Source organism: Aspergillus candidus (assembly GCF_002847045.1).
Source record: "Aspergillus candidus strain CBS 102.13 unplaced genomic scaffold BDW47scaffold_27, whole genome shotgun sequence".
Lineage (NCBI taxonomy): Eukaryota > Fungi > Ascomycota > Eurotiomycetes > Eurotiales > Aspergillaceae > Aspergillus > Aspergillus candidus.
This window is the reverse complement of record NW_020194032.1, coordinates 291778-309487: the sequence shown is the minus strand read 5'-3', so window position 1 is coordinate 309487 and position 17710 is coordinate 291778. Positions and strand designations below refer to the sequence as shown.

General features: G+C 54.7%; 6 protein-coding genes across 6 annotated transcripts; 3 read left to right on the top strand and 3 right to left on the bottom strand.

The window, feature by feature from the left end:
* Positions 1–225: 225 nt before the first annotated feature.
* On the bottom strand, positions 226–3501 carry BDW47DRAFT_107080 (M protein repeat protein). Its single transcript, XM_024812915.1, has 3 exons — positions 3016–3501; positions 1500–2947; positions 226–1440 (listed from the first exon to the last, which is right to left on the bottom strand). The coding sequence occupies exons 1-3, from the start codon at positions 3179–3181 to the stop codon at positions 499–501; spliced, it is 2556 nt and encodes an 851-aa protein (XP_024671469.1). The 5' UTR covers positions 3182–3501; the 3' UTR covers positions 226–498.
* Positions 3502–3648: 147 nt separating this feature from the next.
* On the top strand, positions 3649–5580 carry BDW47DRAFT_107079 (H(+)-transporting V1 sector ATPase subunit H). Its single transcript, XM_024812913.1, has 3 exons — positions 3649–4080; positions 4181–4706; positions 4760–5580. Exons 1-3 carry the CDS (start codon positions 3777–3779, stop codon positions 5370–5372), a joined length of 1443 nt encoding a protein of 480 aa, XP_024671468.1. The 5' UTR covers positions 3649–3776; the 3' UTR covers positions 5373–5580.
* A 164-nt stretch (positions 5581–5744) lies between these two features.
* BDW47DRAFT_132078 (senescence-associated domain-containing protein) lies at positions 5745–7881 on the bottom strand. The gene is made up of 2 exons (XM_024817474.1): positions 6976–7881; positions 5745–6908 (listed from the first exon to the last, which is right to left on the bottom strand). The coding sequence occupies exons 1-2, from the start codon at positions 7607–7609 to the stop codon at positions 6004–6006; spliced, it is 1539 nt and encodes a 512-aa protein (XP_024671467.1). The 5' UTR covers positions 7610–7881; the 3' UTR covers positions 5745–6003.
* Positions 7882–8614: 733 nt separating this feature from the next.
* On the top strand, positions 8615–10636 carry BDW47DRAFT_132075 (beta-lactamase/transpeptidase-like protein; the record flags this gene model as incomplete). The annotated part of the gene is made up of 2 exons (XM_024817473.1): positions 8615–8666; positions 9024–10636. 2 exons carry the CDS (start codon positions 8615–8617, stop codon positions 10634–10636), a joined length of 1665 nt encoding a protein of 554 aa, XP_024671466.1.
* A 611-nt stretch (positions 10637–11247) lies between these two features.
* Positions 11248–13899, top strand: BDW47DRAFT_118066 (acyl-CoA dehydrogenase/oxidase; the record flags this gene model as incomplete). The annotated part of the gene is made up of 4 exons (XM_024815161.1): positions 11248–12029; positions 12391–12395; positions 12434–12566; positions 12669–13899. The coding sequence occupies 4 exons, from the start codon at positions 11248–11250 to the stop codon at positions 13897–13899; spliced, it is 2151 nt and encodes a 716-aa protein (XP_024671465.1).
* Positions 13900–14916: 1017 nt separating this feature from the next.
* Positions 14917–16396, bottom strand: BDW47DRAFT_38289 (bZIP transcription factor). The gene is made up of 3 exons (XM_024818872.1): positions 15839–16396; positions 14999–15732; positions 14917–14938 (listed from the first exon to the last, which is right to left on the bottom strand). Exons 1-2 carry the CDS (start codon positions 16242–16244, stop codon positions 15125–15127), a joined length of 1014 nt encoding a protein of 337 aa, XP_024671464.1. The 5' UTR covers positions 16245–16396; the 3' UTR covers positions 14917–14938; positions 14999–15124.
* Positions 16397–17710: the final 1314 nt, after the last annotated feature.

Below are 17710 nucleotides of genomic sequence, written 5' to 3'. Positions count from 1 at the left end.
AGGGATGCGGATGGCCATTTGGCTATTGATTTGGCTCCGGATGGGAAGGTAACCCCCCCCTATCTTCTGCTTGTGGGTTAGATGATTGTTGCGGAGACGGACTGATTGTATCTCTAGGTGCGGGAGTATGTTGTGCAGACTGCTGAGCGGGAGGGGATTGAGCTGTAGATGTTTTGAAGTGCTTTCTACGTTAAATAAGTATGCGAATGCGAATGCGATACCCAGGCCTTGCGCAAGTATAGCGGTGCCAGTTGGTTGGTACCGGAATATAGTAAACAAAATGATGTTTGTAGAATTTGTCCAGGCCAATCCCTGGATCACACCACACCATCCATCTAAAAAAGAAAAAGAAAAGGGAAGATAAACAAATAAACGAATAGAAACCAAGAAACGCCAAAGTGATAATATGTACACATCGTGGAATAAGCCAAAGAAAGGGGGAATATGTGCCAGCGAAAGATTATAACGGAATAAAGGTAAGGTATACACCATCACTGCCTACTTCATCGTACTATCCGCCAACTCTCGGTAGATCCTCTTCAGGTCAGCAACATCAGCCTGCAGCTCCTCGACCTGCTCGCTCTTCTCGCCGAGCATCTCGAGCGTAGTCTGATAGCGCTCGTCGAGCGCCGCGATGTCCTTTTGGAGTTCCTGGATGCGAGCGTCGGAGGCCTTCTTCTCGTCGGACTCACGCATCAAGTCCACGACTTGCTGCCGCGCTTCGTCGCGCTGAGATGTAATCCGGGCGAGCTCGTCCTTGGATGCTGCGCGTTCGCTTTCCAGTCGACGCACGGTGGCGCTCATGCGCTCGACGAGTTGTACCGAGGGACCGGCGCCGACGGTCGATTCCGAGATCAGGTCGTTGATCCCGCGAGAGTGCTGGGTGGGGGCACCGCCGAATGCAGACGGTGAGCCGGAGCCAGTGAAGAACTCGTCCGAATCAAAGGCCATCGCTGAGGGTTCTGCCATGTTGGCCGTTGGGGCGCTGTTGATTACAGGGGACAAGCTTGCTTGAGTTGACAGCGGAAAGGAGTTCTGGCGCGGCGGGGTACCGATCTCGGGCGACATGGGCAGGTTTGACGAGCGACGGCTTAACGGGCGGGAGTCGGATAGAGGTGCGGCGGCCTCCAGGGTGCTGGGTCGGCGGTTGAATGCCACGGGGGAGGCGTTCCGCGACTGCTTGAGGAAACTCGGGGCTGGCATGGCTAGGTCTCGCCATTTGGCTTGTTCTTCTTCTAGCTTCTGTGCCCAGATCGCGTCGGAGACCTTCTTCTGCTCGACGAAGTCCTTTTGGGCTGACTCGAGCTCGTGCTGGGCTTTCTGGAGTCGCTGCTCCAGCTTTTGTAACTCCTGCGCACGCTCCTCCAGCTTGCTTTCGAGGTCGTGCTCGGTGTCCTTGGCGTTGTCGAGTTCTTCCTCCACCCGCTTCACCTTGAGATTCTATCCAGACGGTCAGTACCGCATGGCAGGGAATATGTGAGCCAAATTTATATACGTACCGCTTCGCGAACCTTCCGTCGCATCTCCCCTTCTCGTCGCGCGGCCTCGTCCCGTTCCTTCTCCACGCTGGCCAACCGTGCCAGCAGTGAGCCCTCCAAGGTCTGCCAGTTCTCGCTGGCAACGGCATATTGGGTTTGCAATGTTTCAACCTGGCGCAAGAGCTTGGCCTGTGCATCCCCGGCCACTCCCGAGGACGCTTCCTCTGCGCGAGAGCGAAGAGACTCCAGCTTACTTTCCAAAACAGCCTGTTCATTCTTTGACTCTGCCTCCAGCATGCGAGTTCGTTCCCGTTCTTGTTCACCCTTTTCTTTGAGGTTATCAATTTCTCGCCGTAACGCTTCCTCGCTGGCGTCCCGTTCGGATTTTGTGTTGGACAAGTCCTCCTCCAGTTGACTGACCCGGCGCTTCTCCTTCTCCAAAGCATCGGACTGGGCCTTGGATTCAGCAGATTCAGCCCGGGCGGTGGCTCTAGCGAGTTGTGCTTTCATTTCTTGCACGGTTTGAGTGAGCGCATTCCGCTCATTGACGGCTGCTTCGAGATCTCGCGTCGTCTTCGCCTGGGAAGCGACCGTCTCGTTGGCTCTCTTCTCGGCCGCTTCGGCGCGTTTGGCACGGGCTTCGGCATTGGCTACATCCAGCTCCAGCCGATCCATTTTCTTCTTAGTTTCTACCTGAGCCTTTGAGTTCTCGGAGAACTGACTCCGGAGCTTCCTGAGGGCGGACCGGTGGTCCATCTCGGATTTCGAAAGTTTCTGGCCTTCCTCGAGCAATAGGGCAATCTTTTCGTCCTTCTCACGGAGCTGCTTCTCCACACTTCCAGGCTCCGCTGTGGCCGCTGCCTTCTTGGCAGACTCGGCGGCTTCTTTTGCGAGGTACTTGAGTTTAGACTGTAACGCATCGATACGTTCGATATATCCGTAGATTTCCTGCTGTCGTTCGGACTCGGCTTCGTCGTTTTCCGTCCGTAACTGAGTGGTATCGTCTTGATCCAGCTCCGCAGGGGAGCCAGCCGCACTACGCGCGAGCTCGTTCGACGGACGCGCCCCCGTATCGTCAGAGGGTCGATTTGCGGCACTCGCAGATCGGACTGGTAACTCAGATCCTCCTTCCTGTCCTGTAGCATTGTCTGTCGAAGAGGCGCCTATGTCTTTCGAGTTCCTCGGGGAGGCCCCCGAATCATAGCTTGCCCGTGGGACCGCTGTGGTTGGGGCATCGGCGACGTCTACGGCATTGGCTAGAGGCGAGGTGACTCTAAATTCCGCATCCATACTTGATCGCGCATCGTTACTCGCTATCGAACCGGTCACGGGGGAGGCGGGCCGACTCGGGGAGGAAGAGGTGGACGCATTGGGGCCGCTGTTGGACCCCACGACGGCTCGTGCCAGGCGTTCCTGAAGCCGATTCTGTCTATCATTCTTGCGCGCATTGGACGAGCTCCGCGAGAGGTCTGCGACCCGTTAGCCGTGTGAACCACCGAAACAAAAGCCACTGAGATCAGAGACGGAGGCACCGTACTGCCCGTCTGGTTTGCCTGCGCCGGGTTACTCTTCGCCTGCAGTTGTTCCAGCTGTTTCCTGTCCTCCTCCTCCGCTAAGATCAAATCCAACTTGGACTCCACCCCCGCGACGGCCTGCTGGAAGAAAGAGCCGACCTTCCATTTCTGTTGCGGGGTCTGTGCCATCGTCAAACGAACGGGGGAAGCTGATCGTTGCGAAATATCGTATGCAAGGGTGTCGCAGCCAGCTCGATCGATGCGGGCTTAGTTCATGAGTGGCGATGGGTCATGCGACCGACAATTGAATGCGACCTGATAGCTGTGGGTCGTCAGGTCGTAGGTAGCGAAAGTCGGGCGAGATAGCTTGTTATTTGCTCCAGGATTCGGTAAACGGGGACAACGAAAGACTCCTAGAAAGCCAAACCCCAATAGATAATCCTAACCCAAGAAGAAATGAAGAAACTGAAGAGATGAGGAAAAGAAGACCAGAGAAAGGAACATGAAACAGGAAGAAATGGGGGGTCCAGCACGAATCCGTAACAAAGAGTGGGTGATTGCGTGGACGAGAGCGGCGAGAGATTAAGTCCCCGGCTTGGCAACGTGATCGCGCAGCTTTCCTCCATTCGGTCCTCAGGCCTACCTCCGTCGTCACTCGTCACCCGAAGCTGATCCGGCATACGAACCCTTATCTTTCCCCTCACTTTCTCTTCTCATTCCCCTGTCGAGCAAGTTGCTCCTCCGTTTCTCGTCTCCCTCCCCCCCGGTCGGCTTCCTCGCTACCATGTCGACTATGTCGTTGGAGCCCCCCACCTATCTCAGCTCGTTGCAGAACAACATCCGAGCACGCCCGATTCCATGGGATGGAGCTGTCCGAGCTGGCAGCATTACGGAAGATCACCTCAAGAGAATCAAGGCCGTGGATAAGGTTCGCAAGGAACAACGCGTTCAGACGATCGAGGGGGATCTGCCAGGCTACGTCAGTCTCCTGGCGGGCGGCCCCGAGGGACAGAGTGTGCTGGAGGCCGCCTCGCGGCGGTCCGATATCGTCCAGTATATCCTCGTTCTGACCGTGGACTTGATCAACGGTGGGTGATACCCTTTCTCCCGAGCCGTGCAATATAGCACGACCAGAAAGAATATGAAATTGGGGTTAAAAATGCCGGTGTTAATCGTATGGTATCACAGATGTCCCGTCTCTATCCTCCGAATTGATCGCGCATCCCGCCCCCTACAAGTCCTTCCTCCCCCTCCTGCGACACTCGACCAACGCGGAAGACCCCATCCCCCTTCTTACCTCTACCTGCCTCACCAAGCTAGTATCGATCAGCCTGTCGTCGACGTCCAAGCCGGCCGCAAGGGATGACGAGGCACTCCCACCCCTGTACACATACCTGTCGTCCCTGACGCAAAACCAAGACAGCGGACTGCAGGACATCGGGGTGCAGGAGCTGTCGGCATTACTGCGGAACTCGCGGTCCCGCGTGATCTTCTGGGAGCAGCGGAACCAGACGGTATCCCCGTTGATTGACATCCTACGTGCCGCCGCAGGAGCCAAGGACAACGGCAGCAGCGCCAGCACGCTAGTAGGCAGCTCGCGATCCGCGGAGCCGGGCCTCGCCGGCGGGGTTGGCCTCCAACTTCTATATAGAGTGCTGTTGGTAATGTGGCAGCTGAGCTTTGAAGGGCGCCTGATCGGTGATGAAATTCAAGAGTATGTTGCTCCTCCAACCCATCAATACCCCCCCCCAATACTCACCAACGCAGCGACTACGAATTCATCCAACTCTACACGCAACTCCTGCGCCTCTCCCCCAAGGAAAAGACCACGCGTCTCCTCCTCGCAACGCTCAAAAACCTCCTCTCAACCAACCGCGGCAACCTCCTCCCCATCGCTGTCTTCGTGCGCCTCCCCGCACTCCTCACCAACCTCTCAGGCCGCCACCTGACAGACCCGGACCTCCTCGAAGACCTGAAATTCCTCACCGAGATGCTCGACGAGTACACCAAGACGCAAACCACCTTCGACCAGTACGCCGCGGAGCTCCAATCCGGCCACCTGCGGTGGTCCCCGCCCCACCGCAACCCCACCTTCTGGAAAGACAACGCCCGCCGCATCCTCGACGACTCCAACGGCGCCCTGCCCAAGAAGCTGGCCGAGATCCTCACCAAGAGCTGGGACAACGACAAGCAGGTGCTCGCCATCGGCTGCAACGACGTCGGACACCTCGTCAAGGAGCTGCCCGAGCGACGTAACCAGCTCGAGAGACTTGGTCTGAAGACGAGAGTCATGGAGCTGATGGCTGATAAGGACGAGTCGGTTAGATGGGAGAGTCTGCGTGCGGTGGGCGAGTGGCTGCGGTATACGTTTGACAGCTGATTCTTAACTCTCTCTCTCTGTCTCTTTGTTTTTGTCTTCTCCTGTAATATGCGCAAGCGTCCGTGTCTATACCACCCAATCGCTTTTTCCTTTCTTGAAGATGGTTCACCATATCTCTTTCACGTTGGGTCTGCCTGTCTAGCCTAGTATCTATATCTACATTACATTACATCTACCAAGTACAACCCTGGAAGATAAGGGGCAAGACCATCCACAAGCGATGATGGACTAATACCAAGTTCTAAGTGTGCCTGCATTTTCCACATCGAAGGCATCATCATCCTTCCGTGTAGAGCGTAGGGCTCAGAATCAAGCAGCTAGAATGAAATCAAGAATTGTATGACAGTTAACCTGAGTCTTTTTTGGTGTAGTATTTAGATATCTGAGGTACCTAATCGATCATCCTCCAAGTATATTGCCATGTAAACCGCCTGGATCACGCATTCCTAACCAGTACCATATGTTCATATATTACTCGTATGTCAAACAATGTCTTTAGCCAAGGTAAAGTAAAATCCAACGTATGCAATGTCAAATACCGACTTAGATTGAAAAAGAAAAAAAAAAGTTAAACAAAGAATTATAAAAAAGGTAGGAAAAAAAGAAAAGAGAAAGAAAGAAAGAGGAAAGGTCAGTGCTTTCCCCCAGACATGGAAGCCCCACCCATAGACATAGTTCCCGAAGCGCCATAAGCAGGCGGGGGAGTGGGGTTAGGGGAAGGGCGTCTGTGGACGGGATCCCGGGCATCCAGCGTGGAAGAATGTCCAGGGTAGGGGGAGGACGAAGAGGTGACGCCGGGAGGGACGGCTCCGCCGTCACCCGCGCCGACAACCACCTGCTTGCCGTCCCTCATGCGGCCGACGACCATGCCCTTGGCGACGGACTTGAGGAGCGCGCGGCGGCTGACGCCCGAGGCGTCGATGTAGACGAGGCCGACGTTCTTGACGCCGCCGGTCAACTCGGTCGCTACGGAGCCGGCCTCGGCGCCCCAGCGGTGGCCGATCATGTTGCTGGCGGCGACGGAGCTCGAGGTCAGCACGTTGCGGGCGCTTTGCTCGACGCCGTCGGCTAGCGTGGAGAAGGCGATCATGGATTTGTTGAGCACGCCGGGCTTGTACTCGCTGCTGTACTTGTCCACGCCCTTTTGCTTCCCGTTGTCTTTGCTGCGGCGGGCTAGCGAGGCGCCGAAATTCTGCGCGTATTTGCCTACTTGTCCGACTGTTTTGGCGGAGAGGTCGGCTGCGCTGGTGGACACGGTGCCCACTTTGCGGATGCGGGTGTGGGCGTTCTCGGAGAAGGTCATGGGCTTCGGGCTGGGCTTGGTCTTCTTGGCGAAGGTGTCTGCGCCCGCGGTCATGGCGTTGGATAGGTACGTTGACCCGGTCACGATTAGGCGAGACGCGGTGGCGGAGGTCTGAACGAGGGTAGATGACTTGTAGGCGGGAAGGCGCGCCATCTGCAGGTACTCTTCGGATGCATTGCTGACGCTGATCTGGTTGCCTTCACCTTCAGCCGGGAGTTGGATCTCCACGGGTCCTGGAAAATCGCGTGCCGTTAGCCAAAAGATAACTTGATGATGCGATGGAATGGGGACAATTCTCACTCTTGGACCCTGGCTGCACACCGGGTTTCTCAACTACGTCATAGCCTTCCATTTCCCCCACCGTACTGCCATTCTCTTCGTCGATGAGGACAATGCGCCCCTGCGGATTCTTAGAATCAGTCGCTGCGGGCCCGACGTAGCCTTCGCCCGGGCCATAAGTGGCCGGATTGTACGCAACGTAATTCTCCTTCTTAGGAGGAGGCGCACGCTCCAGAAAGGCCGTGCACTGAGCCAGAATCGTCTCGAAGGTGTCCACGTCTTCCTGCGCCACCTTTCCAGGACCCGACCCGACCCCCGGGAACTGAATCCGGATGAAGGCGCCTGCATCGGGCCCCAGATCCCAGCGGGGGATCAGATAGCTGTTGGGAGGTTGGTGGAAGATCTGAGTGGTGGCCGGAAGCGCGAGGTCGAGCTCCGGGGGGAGATGCAGATGCAGATAGAAGTCCTCTTCGGGGGATGCACCATCCATCGCATTGGAATTCGAAGGCTGGGGTGTACTTGTTGGGACCATCAAGAGCGACAGTGTCTGAGGCCCCGAGGGCGTGAGCTCTGTTTCTTCGCCATTCTGAATGTGAAAGGCGAGGATATTGTTCACGCTGTAGAGGAGTCTAGGGTCATGGATGGTCGAAGACATGGTTGTTTCAGAAATATAAGAAAACGGAGAGATATGAGGGCGTTATAAATGGCAAGGTTGAAGCAATTCAGGGGGGAGGCGACTCAAATGGAGTGTAGCGCCAGAGCGGGGCGGGCGTTGACTGATAACCGCGGGGGGAGGAAGTAGGAAGTATACACGACAAGGTAGCCGCTGTAATAGGGTAGTAAAAAGTTGTAGGTGGAGACACACTGCGAACCAGCGCAGATATAGTATACAGCTGTAAAACCAGGAGTAGACTGCTGAGATAGACCCAAAATCAAGACAGAGAAGAGATGAAGAAGGGAGGAGGATCCCGTCGGCGATTAATAGATTAATATGGATTACGGGGAGACTCAGGGCATCACTAAGGCCGGGTCTTGGCGGCTGCCTGCGCCACTTCACTCCGCTGGAAATGCACCGCCACAGGATAGGTATGAGGTATGTATGTGGCGAGTGAGTCAGTCCAGCCTAGATTCTTGATCTCGAATGTCGCAGTTGGTCTCTATTGGAACGTGGACCTGTGAGAAATGTAGTTTTTAGCTATTAATAGCTCAAACGATGCGTCTGGTCTCGTTGCCGCCAGACAGTCCAAGCGCAAACCCGCCGCTATACATCACAGCGTGCGGTCTATTACAGCCAATCAGGTCAATCCAATGCAGCCCTAATTATCTATACCTCAGGCTACCGTTCTATAAATGACCGCAATACTTCCCATGATATGTACACGGTTAGAAAAGCCTCTTATAGACATAGTCGCAGATACGAGTAAATGGCTTGTTAATAGTCGCTTACATACTACCAATAGACATTACCACTGCACCACTGTAGCTAGGTACTAGGTAGACTGCCCAGTTCATGCTCATAGTACGAAGTACTGGGTATACTCCGGAGTACCTTAGGGACTTGAGTCGAACGGTGGAGCCATATTCAAAGTGGTCCAGTTATCAGTGTATATCAGTTTCTAAACGCCATACCGCATGATCGTCAGTGCTAAATTACCCTAACATGGCACGACTCATGACTAGCATTTTAGCAGCATCCGATAAGCAGATCATCTGTCGACTAGATTAGTCTCCCCTCCAATGTAACTCTAGTGCGGGGACAAAAGCTGTCGGGCGGAGTAGGAGCGATAGGGATATATGAGCCTCCAAGGCCTCGTTAAGAGGTAATTACCAAAGGAGAGAACAGTCAACCCGGTAGGTCGGTCTTTTCGTTGCTCTCTTCTAACAGGTGATCTGGAGAATCACACCTATCTGTCTATCGTTATTTACTGGGTTCACAGGAAAACGTATATCATCATAGAATAAATAAACAACGTCACAAAAAGACCCACCTGATCTATCACAAGTAACCAGTGAGTTGCTTAATTCCACCAAAGAAAAAAAAAAAAAAAAAAAGTGGCTAATAATACCAGTGGATAGAAAATCAGTTCAACGCATTCTCGAATTTGCACCGTCCATCTATCGAGGCCCCGGCGGATCGATCGCCGTCTTGAAAGACGGGGAACTAAGCGCGCAGCATGCCTGGGGTTACGCCAATCTGGAGGAGTGCATCCCCATGACGTCTTCAACACTGATGCCCATCTGCTCCATCACCAAGCAGATGGTCTGCATGGTGCTGAAAGACCTCGAGCGCAACCCGACGCCCGAGATGGCCGCCCGGGGTCCTACACACGCGCAACTCTCGGCCAGTTTCCGACGAATTCTACGCACTGAAATCACCGAAAGCACCGGCCTCCGCCTCGAGCATCTGTGTCACATGCAGTCCGGCATCCGCGACTACTGGGCAATGACTATGTTCTGGGGCACCACTCCGGAAGGTGAATTCACTATCCCCGAACACACGGACCAGGTGATCGCGAGGACGACATCGCTACATTTCCCGCCGGGGTCGCAATACTCGTACTCGAACCTGAACTTTCATGTGCTGGCGCGGGTTCTGGAGGATGTCTCGGGGAAACCGCTAGGCGAGCTACTCCGCGAACGGCTGTTCACGCCGGCCCAGATGACGACCGCACGTCTAGGTGCGGACACGTCGAGGCTTCCCCCTCCTTGTGAGGGATATGAAGGTTCCGAGTCTTTGGGGTTCGTCCGCGCGATTAATCGCATGCAATGGTCTGGGGACGCCGGGGTGGTGGCCACTCTCACGGATATGGTCGAGTATGAGCGTCATCTGGACCAGAGCTGGACGGATCCCCAGAGCATATACCGGGAAATCGCCAAGCCACCGTGTTTTGCGGATGGGAATCCAGCAAGTTACGGCTACGGGCTTGGACATGGGAGTATTGGAGGCTTCAAAACCATCGGACACGGTGGCGCTCTCCGCGGGTACCGCCTCCATCGACTTCATGTGCCATCCGAGCGTCTGTCTGTTGTGGTTATGCTCAACAGTGAAGTGGATGCCAAGGAGGTGGCAACATACGTTGTCAAGGAAGTGCTCCATCTTCCGAAGACGCTCAATCCGGCTACCCCCCCGATCAATTTCCCTCCAAGCTTAGCTGGGACGTTTTTCGACCCCGATGCTCAGATGGCACTCGAGTTGACCCAGGGCGGGCAGAACCGGATCACCATCTCCTACGCAATTTCTCCCGAGACGCTCGCTCTGGTCGATACCCAGACCGCTCGATCCGAGACGCTGCGTGCAACCCTCAGCGATAACTCGATCGAGCTTCGCCGTATCAACGACAATCGGGTGATCCCCCTAAGACGTGTTGCTGCACCCCCGGAGCCACCCAAGGGAGAGGAATACACCGGCCGCTATTCATGTGGCGAAATCGATTCCACCTTCCATTGCACTGGAACAGGTGGCATGCTCTATGGCTCGTTCGATGGGTTTTTAGGACAAGGACCGGCCTACCCCATGCGGTATCTGGGAGAGGACCTGTGGCTTCTCGCCTATCCGCGGGGTTTAGATGCCCCCGCCCCGGGTAACTGGACCCTGGCGTTCCAGCGCGGGGCACAGGGAACCGTAGTCGGAGTGACCATCAGTTGCTGGTTGGCTCGGAAGGTTGTCTTTACTAGATCTTAGTCCTTGTCTAGCCGAATTAGAGAACTGCCAGTTCGGGGCTCACGCAAGTTCGGGGTATCCCAGATTCGGATTCGGAGCGTTTGTCCATTGTTTGTTTTATGAAAGCTGAGTCATCCTCGTCATAGCCAGGGTCCAAGGCACCCAGGCAGCAACCCGGAGATCCGGAGATCGGCGCCTGAATCCGCCTGAATCTGCCTTAATTGCCTTAGTTGCCTTGTCACCGAATGATTTTCAGGGACCCATACATACGCAGTCCCAACAGTTCCACGCGTTTGAGATCCATTGGGGTGGTTTCCTCCCCAAGATAGAAATATTGGGTCTCTGTTGAATAGAACGACGGATTTCGGCATATTTCCAGACCCTTCTAGGCAGGTCCGAGAGTGGACTTTGCGGAGGGATCCAATCTGGTGGCTTATTCCCTCTGCGTTTCATTCGCCCTCACCGTGTCTGAGCTATCATCTTCAACTAGATCCCTAAACTGATGCCCAGGGTGTTTTTTTTTTTTTTTTCGTTCTACTTTAGTTCGCTGGGTCGATAACTGATTTGCGCCCACAATTCAACCAATCAATAAGCAGTCGCAGTTAGAGAAGGCCCCTCTCCCCTCGTGGCCGATGGCATCCTTCCAGATCCTCTCGGATTTGCACCTGGAGAACCCCACGGGGTACAACCTCTTTGACGTGGTGGCGCAGGCGCCCTACCTGGCACTACTGGGGGACATTGGCAACATCCGGGACGATGGCTTTTTCGCCTTCCTAGAGGCCCAGCTGCCCAAATTCCAGATCGTCTTCTTGCTTCTCGGGAACCACGAGCCCTACTACTCCAGCTGGCCGGCGGTCCGGGAGAAGCTACAGAGGTTCTCGGATTCCGTTCACCATCGCCGCGCGCAGGCCTCCTCCGAATCGTCTAAACTCGGCCAGTTCGTCTTCCTCGACCGCACCCGTTATGATGTTTCCCAGGAGCTCACCGTCCTCGGCTGCACGCTGTTCTCGCGCATCTGTCCCACCCAGGAGGAGCAGGTCAGTTTCAGACTGAATGATTTCTACGATATCCAGGACTGGACGGTCGACGACCACTGCGCGGCCCACGAGGTCGATCGCGCCTGGCTCAACGACCAGGTCTCCCGCATCGCGCAGGAAGACCCTCACCGCAAGATCGTGGTCTTCACCCATCAGAGTCCGACGATCGCCGCGAAAGCTATCGACCCGCAACACGCCAACAGCCCCATCACATCTGCGTTTGCGACCGACCTCCGGGGAGAACCGTGTTGGGAGAAACCTCAAGTGCGACTGTGGGCATTTGGGCACACCCACTTCAACTGTGATTTTACTGAGAGTCGGACGGGGAAACGGGTGGTCACGAATCAACGAGGGTATTATTTTGCGCAATCTGCAGGGTTTGATCTGAAAAGGGCGATTCGAGTTTAAGGGCGAAAAGGAAACGGGGCGTTTTCGGTGTAGAGCTTTTTGTTCATTTTATTTTTAACATGTTCCTTCCGTGATGAACCCATGAGTGTTAAGATATGCAGACGAATAGAATCAACCTCTCGCAATGTTATTGTTTTGAGTCGGGTAGTGGAAGAGTGGAAGGAAAACGGCGGAGGGGACGGGCGGGAGTCGGGGACATACATATCCGCGTTCAACCGACGCCGAGGTTCCTTTGGCTTGCCACCCTTGTGATTGTCAGCTCCGAATCTCCTCCTTCTGTCCTCTCCCTCTCCTCTTTTTCTCCTCTTTCCCTCCCCCTCTTTTCCCCAGGATCAGTGATTTTCTCCCTCCTTATTCCGCTTCGACCAGTCAGGTTTTACTACACCACTCCTCTTCATCGCCATGGCCTCCATTACCCGTGCCCTGCGGCCTTTGTCCCGCACTGCGACCTCGACCTCTCTCCGCTCGGCTGCGAGACAGCCGATGCCCTACCGACTTGCCCAGAGGTATGTAAGATTCGGTGATCGGAGTTGATGGTTCGGCATTCCGATGTCTGCCGGATCGACCTTTACGGTTTTTTGTTACTTTCGGGGGTCGTTGGCTAATAGTCTTGACCGGAACAGCACCCATGCCTTCTCGACCACTTCCCGCCGGCGGGAGGTTGACCTGTCCCACCTGACGCCGACTCCGATCACTCTGCTCTCCGAGACCGAGTCCCTCATGTCCGACTCCGTGTCCAAGTTCGCGTCCGAGCAGATCGGCCCCAAGGTCCGGGATATGGATGAAGCCGAGGCCATGGACCCCGCCATCGTCGAGCAGCTCTTCGAGCAGGGCCTGATGAGTATCGAGATCCCCGAGGAGTTCGGCGGTGCCGGCATGAACTTCACCTCGGCGATCGTGGCGATCGAGGAGCTGGCGCGGGTCGATCCCAGCGTCAGCGTGATGGTCGACGTGCACAACACGCTGGTCAACACGTCCATCATGAAGTACGGCGACGCGCAGGCGCACCGCACGTGGCTGCCCAAGCTGGCGACGGGCACCGTCGGCTCCTTCTGCCTGTCGGAGCCCGCGTCCGGCACCGACGCCTTCGCGCTGCAGACCAAGGCCGAGAAGACCGCCGACGGCTACAAGCTGAACGGATCCAAGATGTGGATCACCAACTCCATGGAGGCCGGCTTCTTCATCGTCTTCGCCAACCTCGACCCCAGCAAGGGCTACAAGGGCATCTCGGCCTTCATCGTCGAGAAGGACACCCCGGGCTTCTCCATCGCCAAGAAGGAGAAGAAGCTGGGTATCCGCGCTAGCAGCACCTGCGTGCTCAACTTCGACGACGTCGTCATCCCCAAGAGCAACCTGCTCGGCCAGGAGGGCCAGGGCTACAAGTACGCCATCAGCATCCTGAACGAGGGCCGCATCGGTATCGCCGCCCAGATGACCGGTCTGGCGCTGGGCGCCTGGGAGAACGCCGCCCGCTACGTCTGGAACGACCGCCGCCAGTTCGGCACCCTCGTCGGTGAGTTCCAGGGCATGCAGCACCAGATCGCCCAGGGCTACACCGAGATCGCCGCCGCCCGCGCCCTCGTCTACAACGCCGCCCGCAAGAAGGAGGCCGGCCAGGACTTCGTCGCCGACGCCGCCATGGCCAAGCTCTACGCCTCCCAGGTTGCCGGCCGTGTCGCCGGCTCCGCCGTTGAGTGGATGGGCGGCATGGGCTTCGTCCGCGAGGGCATCGCCGAGAAGATGTTCCGTGACAGCAAGATCGGCGCCATCTACGAGGGTACCAGCAACATCCAGCTGCAGACCATTGCCAAGCTTCTTCAGAAGCAGTACACTCAGTAAAAGGAAAATAAACCAAACTGAAATAAATAATCAAGAAAAAAAGAAAAAAAATTCAAAGAAAATAACATACCTGAGCATCCCATTGAATGATGGATAAATCATATGAATCCATCTCATTGTGATTCCCCAGCTGCCATCGCACCGTTACATAACCCTACATATGGAAGTTCAGTCACAGTTGTTTGTTTGTGGATCCACGCTTTGACCTTCAATGTCATGAACTAGTTACTATATGCGATATGTAATATGTGCGGGGAACCACGGGCTGGGGTTTTCTTTCATGATTTAAGAGCTCTTTCCTTTTCTTTTCTGTTTTCCTTTTCTTTTGTGTTCATGTGTGTATGATAGCCGAGCGTTTTAGTCTATAGAGTTGGAATGATCGAATCGGATATTCAATTTTATATGAGGTTTTTTTAATGAAGTATCACGCAGTGTATGGTAGAAGTCATATTGAACCCCCAAATAACTAGATTAACGATATTAGATTCCAGAACTCGAGTCAAAATTTGCTACTTATTATCCACCCATCGTAGATACTATCTTCAATCAATCAATCAAATACTCTATGAAAACCATACTCCTATGCTAAATCGCAAAAAGTCTATAAATGTAATCCCTCACAATGCATGCGTGTACAACATCCAGTGTAATACCACACATTACACACACAGCAGCAAGTCCTCTCACAACCCTTTTATTAAAATTATCATTATCAAGTAGTCGATACCAGTATAGTAGGTAGGTAATAATATCTTTCTCTTTGTCTCTTCGCTCTGCACCGCTCATGCCTCGGTAGGGGGGTACATAAACAAGACCCATCCATGCAAATGTTAAGCGTACACAACATAATAGATATGCCAATTAATTAGTAGTAATATAGTAATAGTCGTAATGCTGGTCCTCTAGGTGTTATATATGCAATCCGCTCGACTCGTCAGACTCGGTGTCTTTTTCAAAGACGGCAGATTGAGCTGCGTTTGAGAGGCAGCTCAGATCGATCGGTCCATTGCCGTTTTGGCTTGGTTTTCTCCTTTCGATCCTAAGTGTAGCAGGGGAACAGTTAGGGGTTATTTTTGTGGAAGGTTCGGAAAAGGCATACTAACTGCGTCGATCGCCCGGTCGCGTGGTTAGACCGGTTCGGAAGCACCTTCGGAGGCTTGTTCAGTCTACTAGTTGCTGTGTGGCCGGGCGTCAACCGACCGCCTCGACCCACCCCATACGAGTGTCAGGGGTGATGTGTCCAGTCGTAGCTGTAGTCGGATCTCGGGGGATGATGATTATGATGATGATGATGTGGGTGTTGGTGAAGATTATGGTGAGGATGATGTTGGTGTGGTTGCAGGGGGTGCTGGTAGGGCTGCGCTGTCGGCAGAACAGGGTAGCCTCCGCCATCCCGGTCCGGGGGGGCAGACTGGACTGGTATCGGCTGCTGGGCGTGCATATAAGACATCGACGGATCCTCGCTGTGGCCGTGGCTCGCGCTGCCTGGTTGATAGATCGGAGGATAACCCTGGAACGCAGGGGCCGGGGGCTGACTGCTGCCGGACACGTTGAACCCGACGTGCGGCGGTGCTGCGACGGACATGGCACTCGGCGGCTGCAACGCACCCTCGAAGGCATATGGCTCAACGCGATGCGAGTAGTCCGGCTCTGAGGATCCGCAGGCGGATGGAGACCGTGTCGAACTACAGCACTGCCAGTCAGGAGCGGTTGAGACCCGGCCAGGGGTGGAGAGAACTGACGGTGCTCTGGAGACGGGGTTCACCCCGAGAGCCTCGGGGAATTGGGATGACGGGATCATCGATCCAGAAGGACCAGCGTACGACCCTTCGGCTACTCCATGGAACAAAAAGTTAGTCATTTGTCAATTTTCACTGGTGTGGCAGGACAGCCTTGTGTGCAACAAGGCAGTGCCCCAAAACCGCGTCAGCGGACTCACCCATGTTTTGATAGCCTGGTCCGCTGTTCGTCATCGCCAGTTGGTGTCGTAAGGTTCGATTTTCCGTCTCCAGCAGAGCATTCCTTCGTACCATGTCGTCAAATTGCTCCCCCTTGATCCGGAGCTCCCTCACCTGGTGCTCCAAGTCCTCGATATGCTCTTTGGTCCGCTGGCGAATGGTTCTCTGAGCCTCCCGGTCGTTGGCTCGCTTTCGTTCCAATTGCTCGGCCGACAACGATGTCACTTTGCGGGTCCCTGCGCGGGACTCCCTTTTTTTGGGCGGCGTGGTGTCTGATCTGGGACTCATCGTGGCCTCAGAGGGAAAGAAGCCGCAGGATGAAATTTGTGGGCAAAAGAGTGGCCTTAAGGAGGTGACAAGCATCGACATGGGTAAAATGCGATGCATCCCAAAGTGTGTCGCGAGTGAGTTGCTTTTCAATATGTGACTACGGGCGTTCCATGTGCGTGGGTCGCACTAAGGCAGAACTTCTTGCCCTGAACATGAACGAACGGTTTGAGCAAAGCCCCCCCTAGTGAAGCGATGGATGTGGAGTGACGAGGCCCAGCGGAGAATTAGCGTCCAAGCGAGCTCAAGAAACGCCAATTTTTTGCTAGACTCCGCCAGGGAGGGGAGAGGGGGGGTGGGAAGAGAGAAAGGTACCACAGCAGAGCTCAGCTTTGGTCGGGATTACGGAGTAGACTTGCAAAGCTCAAAAAATCACTCGGTCTCCAGATCGGTACCGAGTTACAGCGTCGAGTCCCGGGCGGAGTAACCACCAGCTGTCACCATACCCTTGTAGATAACGATGGCTTTTCAAGGTTAAACCGAAACGCCAATGGGCACAGCCGGCAGGCAAGAGAGACCCTTTTGGAAGGGGGTAGTGGGCACGTAAATTGATGGGCTTATGGTCACTTTCGGGCGTAGCGCCTTTTCCCCAAGGCTCCATTAATATGGGTCTCTCTACGCCATGCACATCGTTCCATCCTCCCAGCCTACAGATGCGCGGCAATTCGCGACGGAGTGGGGGAGGGTGAATGGAACAAACCAATATCCTATGGCGGCAGTGCCGGGGTATGGAAACTCGATCATGTGGGCACTGCGGCAGAGTAGATGCACTATCGTGGAGCCTGGTCGGCCTGTCACTCATCGTTCCTCGTCTTTTCTTTTTTTCTATTTTTGTGGGGGGCGCCTCGTCGTCCGGTTCCCACGGACCAGGGTACGACCAGGTAGGACCCGGCAAGCTTCTGTTGAGGGATATAAAAAAAGGAAGCCATCCGGTGGATCCATCCTAACTCCAGGCCACATGAGTGTCAGTTCGGATCCCCTGAAAGTAAGTTCGAACAGAATGGGTTGAGTAAATTGATCAGTTTTGTTGGTTGTTGTTGTTATAGGCATGTAAACATTCTAGTTTTAATATCTGCAAATAAGGTCCGTGGAGTCAGTCGCCGTGTTGAGAGATATTGGATCTGATGCGAATTGTCCGAAGCTTGTTTACTTTTTCTTTCCTGTCCTGTCCTTCCTCTCTCCTTTGACCAAAAAAAGGAAGTAGAAGCGCAGCGGGTGGAATCAAGACCTAATCGAAAACACGGGTCAGCCGAAAGGAGGCTAAGGATACGAGTTCTAGCATGCCTCGAGTGCGTCGCACTAGTGTGAACGGAGTGGGAGTGGGATCTCGTCCATAAGCCTGCCACGAGGCTTCTTGCCTCTCCTTAGCGATCGATCCAGGGTCTGATTTGGAATCAGTGATCCAGAGATCGACCGCTCTTGGCGGCCGCTAGAGGGACCTTGGGCAAGTGCCTCTCCAGTTTTGAGGACTGAGCAAATCATACAGTTCCAAGCTCTTGACCTCTATGAGTTAAGCACATGGAGAT